This window comes from Triticum dicoccoides, chromosome 4A (assembly GCF_002162155.2).
Source record: "Triticum dicoccoides isolate Atlit2015 ecotype Zavitan chromosome 4A, WEW_v2.0, whole genome shotgun sequence".
Taxonomy (NCBI): domain Eukaryota; kingdom Viridiplantae; phylum Streptophyta; class Magnoliopsida; order Poales; family Poaceae; genus Triticum; species Triticum dicoccoides.
The window spans coordinates 117,701,818-117,710,733 of NC_041386.1; the positions used below are offsets into that span (position 1 = coordinate 117,701,818).

General features: G+C 48.0%; 2 protein-coding genes across 5 annotated transcripts; one reads left to right on the forward strand and one right to left on the reverse strand.

Moving 5' to 3' along the window:
* The first annotated feature begins 213 nt into the window (after positions 1-213).
* On the forward strand, positions 214-5,966 carry LOC119285328. 4 transcript variants are annotated; one of them, XM_037564571.1, is made up of 5 exons: positions 214-577; positions 1,423-1,486; positions 1,585-4,005; positions 4,078-4,142; positions 4,282-5,966. In XM_037564571.1, the coding sequence occupies exons 2-5, from the start codon at positions 1,463-1,465 to the stop codon at positions 5,321-5,323; spliced, it is 3,552 nt and encodes a 1,183-aa protein (XP_037420468.1). In that variant the 5' UTR covers positions 214-577; positions 1,423-1,462; the 3' UTR covers positions 5,324-5,966. The 4 variants fall into 4 exon arrangements, with proteins under 4 accessions (XP_037420468.1, XP_037420467.1, XP_037420465.1 ...); XM_037564570.1 differs by having other exon boundaries at positions 216-588; positions 1,585-4,142; XM_037564568.1 differs by having other exon boundaries at positions 216-577; positions 1,585-4,142.
* A 591-nt stretch (positions 5,967-6,557) lies between these two features.
* LOC119285329 lies at positions 6,558-7,397 on the reverse strand. Its single transcript, XM_037564572.1, has one exon. It carries the CDS (start codon positions 7,314-7,316, stop codon positions 6,708-6,710), a length of 609 nt encoding a protein of 202 aa, XP_037420469.1. The 5' UTR covers positions 7,317-7,397; the 3' UTR covers positions 6,558-6,707.
* Positions 7,398-8,916: the final 1,519 nt, after the last annotated feature.

Consider the following 8,916-nt stretch of genomic DNA (forward strand, 5'->3'; position numbering starts at 1 on the left):
ACAAAATGCGGCCCCCTAAATAAACCACCAGCAGGAACTGCCCGGCCCAGGTCGGCCTGGCCCGGTCAACGGACGGCGCAGATCGCCCATCCTGGTCGCCACGGCCGCACGATAGGTCACCGGAGTCCAGACGGGGACTGCCCGGGAACTTCGCGGAAGTCACGCCCCACGCCCCGCCCCGCGCCCCCAGATATGGGTTATAAAAAACAAACCAAAGGCGGAAAGAAATGCTAGTATAGTCCACCCATCATTATTATTCGGCGTTGGTTGCGTCTTGGTTGCGCGGAGAGGCAAGCAAGGGATCTCGCTCTGTCAGATGAGATTGGTTGGAGTCTCGGAGAGGGACTGGTGCGGAGGAGCGAGCCACCAGGGATTTCATTTCTTCGTCTCCGGAGGCCTGAGGCTGAGTGGGTGCCCCGTCGCCGTCGGCCTACGCTGCGCGCTCTCTTTTTAATGCCCCGCCGTCGCACTCGCCTCGCCTACGCACCCTCCTCTTCTTCCACTACTACTACTACTTCTCCAGCCCGCTAGTTGCCGCGGCACTGAGCGGCGGCGTCTCTTCCGGAGTGATCAGCAGGTAACTTTGAAGTAAGCTTGTACTAGTATATTTTCCTCGTCTTATTTCGGCGGTATGAGATGTTCTTGTTGTTGTTTGTGAGTGAGATTGGATTCGTCTTTCTAGATCGATCTTCCGCCGGGACTCGGCGGTTACTTCGACTGTTTTCTTTTGCGGGTTAATTGCTGTGGTAGTTCTCTTCTCCTTGGTGAGATTCGTGAACTCCTAGTGGTATAATGGGGGCGCTTCGCTCTCACGCAAGCGGCAAAAGCCTGTGTGAATTGCCCGAGTTTTCGGTTAGTCCTCTTGGGCGCAACACGGTAGCGTGGCAGCCCAGTTCTCCGGATTCTGCTGCGCTTTTACTCTCTTTTTCCGCCGACAGTTTGTATCCAGTGTGAAATTGCTTATTTAGTTATGATTAACAGTATTATCTTGAGATGTGCTCATCCTGTCTTATGAATCGGTAGTATTCATAAAGGAATTACCACTTCTTCTTGGATGATACTGGTAGATTTGCAGTAAGTATGCCATCGAGTCCATCATTAACACCTGGTAGATTTGCCATGCCGTCGGTCCACCATTTAACACTTGCAGATTTGTCCGTGCCTTCTGCTCAGCCAATTCTCTGACTCGTTCTCATGAAAAAAGACTTGTCGTGTCTTGGAAGTTAAACAATTAATTTACCCTTGGTGTTGCAAATAGACAAAGGGATTTTGCTCCTGTATGCTAGTAGCAGCTTCTTAGTAGTATGATCCACCGTACCATCTGCCTGGCTATCCCCGGTTGGTATGCATTACTTGTGCCTTTCTGTACCTACTGTTGTTTTCTGCCTTTTTTGGGGGGAGACTGACTTCAGTTTCTACCAGAGAAAACAGGTTATTGTCTGCCTATCTACCACACAGCAAGATGTCGGTAGCCAAGAAGGACGAGGTACTTGCAGTTTCCTCATTGAATGTTAATTCTAGGTTGCTTGGTTACGCGGCTTTCCATCTCTGTATGTACATAAATCGTCGATGTTTTGTGAGCAGGTTTGCGGTCATCCGCTTGGGCTGCGATTGGGTGAGCCGGCTGCTGGTGTTCCCATTAAGAAAAGGCCGGTTTTCTTATCCGACAAATCAGTTCCATCTGGAATGACACTCTCCATGAAGCCCCCATCTACTCCGACGGGGATGTCCGTCTCGGCTCTGGTGGCTGGCTTTAGCAACGAGCCTGTCTTGAATAGATCTAAATCGGATATTCCCAGTAGATCTTTTACTCCGTTGACGAACGAGAAGAAAGGCGTGCTACTTAATGGCTCAAGCGAGATCCCCTCTCGTGGAGAGAGTGGTAGACTAGGGAGTGCTGCTCCCGTTGCCAGATCACAGAGTCACAAGTTTCTGACTTTGGATTTACAGTTAGCGTCTCGTCAGAATGTCAAAATCAACTCTAATTCCCCTGTCAAGAAAGAGAAACTAGATCAGGGGTTTTCTATATTTCCTTCAGCAAGACCTCCCAAGGATGTGCAAACAACAAGTGGCATGGAATCTTCTTCTAACTCTAGCTTGGGAAAACTATCTAATTTAGATCTTAATGTATCACTGGACCCAGTTGATCAACTTGAAGGTTTGCCTACAATGCAGGCTGGCTTTAACATACCCCATCATACAACAATTCAGCATCAGAAAGCACAGGTTCCCCCAGTGGCACCCTTTTCTTCAGTAAGCAGTCGGCTGAGTCTAAATATTGACAATACTCTGAAACCGTCAAGTGCATATCAACTTCCTAATAAGAGTGTGGCAGCTGATGTTACCTTAGATTTGCAACTTAAACCACCAACCAGACCAGAGCTTGGAATAAGCTGGAAAGGCCTTGCTCCTGATCCAGAGCTAAGCCTCTCTCTATCTGGTAATCACACAGATGAGCCTAAGGGTCTGAATGTTCCTGATGCTATATTTACGTCTGAACCTGTTGAAAGAGCCAATAAGATCAGCCTGGAGGTTCCTGCACCAGTCTCCAATAAATCACCAGCTGAGAAGATTTTGAAACCTATGGCGTGTAATGTAAATCCTCACACCACCATGCCACAATCAGTTTCTGGAAATGTGGAGATAATGCCCAGTAATTTGGTGAAGAAAGAGCCTGGAGAACCTACACGGCGACATATCCAGAAAAATGTAGAAAAGGCACCTCTGTTCGTCCAACAAAGTGTTGGACAGGCTAGCAGTAGTGCTGAATTTGAAAAAACTGGCAACCTAAACCAAGTGTGTGGTAAAGCTGGCTTTGATTTGTACTCTGGAAAGTTTCCAAATGGTAGTGGTGTCCGCAATGGATTGGAGGTAGTGACTGATAGTGTTCCTGCACAAACTGACAAGTTGTGTGGTGTTGCTTGCACTGAGAAATTTATCAAGCGTGAAGAAGTGACAACTGCCATCCCAAGCCCTGTGATTGCAACAGTAAGTGGTCAGTCTGAGTCATTAATTGCTAAATCACTGCATTTGGAAGGTAATGTTGCCAGCCCTGTTGCTGGATTATGTGAACCAGCTAGTCAACCCACCATTTCTGCTTCGGGACCTGCAAGCTGTAATCCTGTTAAAGCTACTATTGATTGTAAACCAGCAGTTAATCAGATTCATGCTCACAAAAATGTGGCCCGGAAGCCTTGTGATGTATCCCGAAGTTCCTCCAACCCTACAGCTGAACCTCTGGTTTTCAATTCTCTGCACCGTGCTGTACTTGATGGTATGTCCCAAGGAAGTGCTTCAATGGACTTTTCAGAGGATGGTGATAATGCTGTTTCACAGCTGCCTACTACCAATAAGCCTCGTGTTGAGTCATTGGGTAATAGTCAAATTACTGAGGTTAATAACTTAATCACAGAGCCGCGGAAAGAAGGTGATAGTAATATGCATCATGACTGTTTGTCCGTGACAAATAAGGTTCACATTCAGGGCACTGATGATGTGAAGCGTGTTAATACGCCAGATGTCATTGCCACCCATTCAGGTGAGGAGGAGCATGAAAGTGAGGTTTCTGTTAATGGGAAAGCCAAAGACAAACAATTGTTGACATCTGATAAGAATTCCCCACTGACTAATACTGACATTACCATGGAAGATGTTAAGATTTCCGCAGGTGCCAGTTCAGCAGATCTTACAAGATCACCTATTTTGGGAGCTTCAGGTTCCCATAAAATAGATTCTACGAGGCAATCTCCCAAGACATCTGATAACACTGTCGAGAAGTGTAGAATCCCAGTGATAAAATCTGAAAGGAGTCAGTCTCCTGATGGTAAACAAGCTGCTAATTGTAGCGAGGACAATACAAAAATTGCTGCTGTAAAGAGTGAGCATGGGACAGAAAAGGAAGAGATTGCTAGAGGCTCTAATTTACAGCCAAACGATCCAGTTTTGGGTGAAGATTCACTTGTTGACAGAGCTTCGACCAGTCAACTACATAATGAATCTACAGAGGTAAAATCGACAGGTGAAAGATCAGAACACGAAAAATCCAAACCTGACTCTTGCATGACATCTTCTGTACAGAATGAAAAAGATGGACAGGTTAATGGGTCGCATTGGCGAGATGTGGCAAATGCTTATGTTAATAGGTATGATCCTTGTCATTCTTTTGTTTTCGCAGTCATGTTGCATGTAGCATGGCTTGCTTTGCCCTGTGCGTATTTATATTTGTTGGTTTTATCCTTGACTCTTGTTACAGAAGGTTGTCCTCTTTATTTTTCTTTACAGGAATGAAAGATGGGAGAGGTTCATGCAGTCTGAGCGAGAGAACAATAGAGAGTTCCATGGTGGCAGAGACATGAACAATCAACGGAGGATAGACCCACGTTATCGTGGTCGTGGTGGTGGATATCATGGCTATCCAAGGAACTTCAGGGGTCCAAGAATGAGCGATGAGTCTGAAATTGACTTCGAAGATGAACCTATTGTTGGCAGAAGGAGGCCACATGAAAATGACTACGGGCACTTGCACCGAACTCAGCATAGGCGGCTGCGTTCACCACTGCATCAGATGCCTGGCTGCCTCATGAGAGAAATGGAGCATGACAGATTTTCTGGGAGAGAGATTATGGACCCTAGGCTGTTGGATCACGGGCAGATGGATGATGTCCCAGATGACATGATGGAACAGAGGTTTTTCATGCCCCATCCTCATTCACAGCACACTCTAGGTGATCATGCATTTATCCACAGGGACAGGAGTCATTCACCTGGTCAAAGAAGGGGCGCCCCCGTGCATTTCCACCGGGGACGGTCCCCTGAAACCATGCACAGATCACCACCACTAAACAGAAGTGACAGACCATACTTACCTCATCAACGCCACATACGACGCCGTGGTTCTCCATTCGACCGAGTAGGACATGACGAGAGAGGTATGCAAAGGAACATGAAGCGGTGTGGCATGCATCAAGGTGTGGAAGGTGAGACCTTTGAGCCACCTTTACATCCCGCTCAACTAGCCGTGCTACATGCAGAGGCTGAGCTTACAGAGAGAAGGAGGTTTGGGGAGAGGAGAGGGTATCGTCGATCCTTGGAACGGAGCCCCATGGGCGGCGACGAGGAGATGCTCTCATACCACCACGGCGATGGCGACATCGACTTCGCCGATGGTGATGGCGGTCCACGGGAGCCTGATGGCCGTGGCTTCAGGAACAGAATGGAGCACCGAGCAAGGGGCGAGCAGGAAGACGGCTTCAGGTACCGTGGCCCTCAGGGGTGCCGTGACGGCAACCCGAATGACAGTAGATCGAAGAAGAGGAGGTACTGACCTAGCAAGGGATGGATGAATGCATCTGAATCTTCTACCGACTAATACATAGTGGCATTTTGATTCAGCCGTCGTCGCTTCTGTTAGCCAAATCAAGAAGTGTTCGCTGACCACACCCCCCCTCTTCCTACATTGGTTTGTTTGTTGCGTTCTTTCTCAGGAGATATGCTGCAGCATTAATAACATCTACAGTGATACACATGTTACACTGATGAGATGATTGTCATCGGCTGGCTGCATCTTTCGATCCTGGTTGGCATAAGCTGAAGCTAGCATGTCAACATGGAGGACAGTTTTTGCCAAATCTTCAAACTAAACGAGAGATGGCCTGAAGCTACTTGCAGAAGTGTCTTTATCTATCTATCCGGGCTTGACCTACTTGCTGCACGGTATTGGTAGGGCGCCCTGTATTAAAGCGACTTGTCTTCACTATAGTTTGCCTAGTTGTTGGTCCGGAAAAGCAGATGGGATACGGTACCGCATACCCACCCGGTTTGGATGTGGTTTAATTAGGACTTGTTGCTGTCTTTGGACAAGACTTTTTACCTACTGTTTATTAATGGGTGTGACCTGCACCACCGCCACCGGGCAATTTGCATCGAATAAAAGTCCGCGGTGTGTTCGGCATTGCCCTTTTTTCTAATGGTGCAGTGGAAAAGTAAGCAGCAGCTCATGATGGATGCCCGTCTTGTGCGTTATAGTCAAGTCCACCTGTGATCTGTCCATGTGGAAAAACTGTGTTGCGACGATGCGTATCATTGGTTGCGCTGCTCGCCATACGACGTGCCATTGGCTGGTCGCCTGTTTGGCGCGGGCCAGGCCGTGGAAATTATGCCCAGCTCTTTGGATGGCGTGGTTGAGCTGTGGATGAGAGTAGACTACGCAGACACACACCATCATTCATGTCCCCTGCGTTGGGCAGAATATGGTCCGCGTAGCAAACGCAGTCACGGACGAGGACCAACGGCAGCGTTTGTTTGGCTCCTTGTTTGTCCATTTCGTGGAAATTCTGCTGTTTAAGACGATCCGAGAGAGAAAATCTACAAGTGCAAGCACACATCATCACATCTCGGTAGCAATGCCCCAAAAATAACCTCAACAGCTATACACGGCAGCCTCAACAGAGTTTCTTCTCAACACAGTGGGGAACTTCCATCCACGAAAGAAATTCAATCTCATCTCACGTAGTAAAAGAAAACGAGTGTGGAAGTGGGGTAAAAAAAAGGTCAGGCGATTGTAAGAAAACATATTTTTTTGAACTCGCGTGGTTAGGCAATTTCAGTTTTTACAGCACTGCTCGGCAACTTATAGGAGGTTGTAAATAAATTACAAAATGGAAGCATCCTACGGACGAGACCAAAATCAACCAAGAAGAGCCAGTAGCTTATTCGCCGCTCGTCGGCGCCTTGGGCGGCGCCGGCGCCGGCCAGACGCTGATCCGCTCCTTCTCGTACTTGACGTACACGGTGCCCGCCGCGACGATCGTGTACACCTGCAGGAACAGCGTGGGCGCCTGGTGGTACTTGACCAGCGACTTGCCGGAGCCGAGCTCCACCAGTAGCAGCGCGGTGAGGCCCACCGTGGCCAGCAGGCCGTTGAGCCGCTCGCTGTAGGCGGTGAAGCCGAACTCCACGGGCAGGCCAAGCGCCGACCGTGGCTCCCGCAGCGGCACCGGCGGCAGCGTGACGGCGTTGGACTCGGCGGCGGCCTTCCTCTTGCGCGCCCCGGCGCTGCCCCGCTTCTTGGGCCCGACGCGGGACTTCAGCTGCAGCACGCGCTTCTCGAACTCCTCGTCGGCGGCGGGGGCGGTGGCGACCGGGGCCGGCGTCTCCGGCCCGGCGGCGTCATCGCCGGAGCTTGCGCGGAGGGGAGGCAGCGGCGGTGCGTGGAGGCGGCCGTGCCAGAGCGGGGCCCGGAGGGTGGTGACGGAGAAGGGGCTGGAGAGCGGCGTCGCCATTGCTCCCTTGGGCGCATGTGTGCACCAGCACTTCATGGTCGCGCGGCTGCTTGCTTGGCTCCCCTCCTGGTTTGCCGCTGGTTTTGGATAACTTTCGGTGGTCGATGCGTGGCTCCGGTGCATGCACGGGGCCTTGAAAGCTGCCGCACGTTGCAAAATGGAAATTGTAGGCGGGGATGTGGAGTTTCTACAATCAGGAGCATTTTGCTCCTGGTTTGAACTGTAAAATAAAAAATAAATAGAAAGAAGAATTCAAAATATTCTGATTTTTTGGCATGCTTTCACAAATGTTTGTTGTGCATGCAAAAATTCACCGCGTAATCACATTGGTGGAAGACGTGGTAAAAAAAATGATGCCTTGAACATGTTACTTACAAAAGCATTTTGGAGCTATGATTTTGTTGTTTTGGCACGACTTTCACCTATGTGATTTCGTGGTGAATTTTTGCATGCACAACAAAGATTTGTTAAAGTATGTCACCAATAAAATTCAGGATTTTTTTTACTGTTACACCATGAGCATTTCTCCTGGGTGTAGAAAGGTACTTTGGCGTCTCAAGTGTTTGTTTGAGAGAAAATTGGGAGCTTAAAAATAACAAGAACATTGGTGTGTCATTACAATCATGGTTGGCCACATCTAAGTACAGAATCTCGGGCCAGCTGAAACTTTGATGGGCCTTCTCCTCTCCTGGCCCGTAAGGCCTTGTACAATGCAAGGCGTTTATAAAGATTTTTATTTATTTTAAAAAAAGGCAAATAAGGCTTGCGTTGGACGCGAAGCAAATTATCAAGGAGATACATGAAGGCATAAGGAGCAACAATGATAGCATTGTAAGGGAGACCAAGCAGCAAGGAGCCAATTTTAACTGCAAATTTACCTTTGAAGGACGAACGACAAATAAAGAAGCAGATAGTTTAGCTAAGTTTTCCAACTCTGTGGATGAGGGATGCCATGTTTGGTTTCAACCCCACGATCCTTATTGCATCCCACTTCAAGTGGTATTTGATCAATAAAATTTAGTTTCCCCCCTAAAGAAACTAAACAGAGATACATCATCTACGAGCTTCTCACCAGACACTCTAGAGGCTCGACAATCCAACTAATAGAAACTTTACTATAATAACTAAAGTTAGCTCCAACTAATAGACACTTTATTACAATAACTAGAATTAGGTAGCACATGCGTCGTTTGATTAGTTGAACGAAAACAATGCTTAAATCTGACCTTCTCGACAGGTACTAATGTCCACGCATTTCGCAAAAATTGCTGCCATAGCATCCCACCAAGTATTTTGTCTAGAGCAAAAGTTGATCACACTTAGGGAATCGGAATCCGCTTCCAGGCGCTGAAATCCAGATTGTTTGCCAAACTCAGTCCATCTCTCTTCGCCATTGCCTCAGTAGTCATCACATCGGTTGCATAAGGAAATTTTACATTGAGTTGCAAGGAAGGTACCTTTATCATGTCTAATGATAGCTGCCATAGCTCCCACTCCTTCCTCAACAACGAAAGTCTCATCAACATTGAGCTTAATGAATTTTGGATCTGGCTTCAACCACTTTGGCTCATTTGTTTGAATAATTTTCATTGAAGCTTTATGGTAATTGCTCATGATAGCTAGAACGTACATAGGC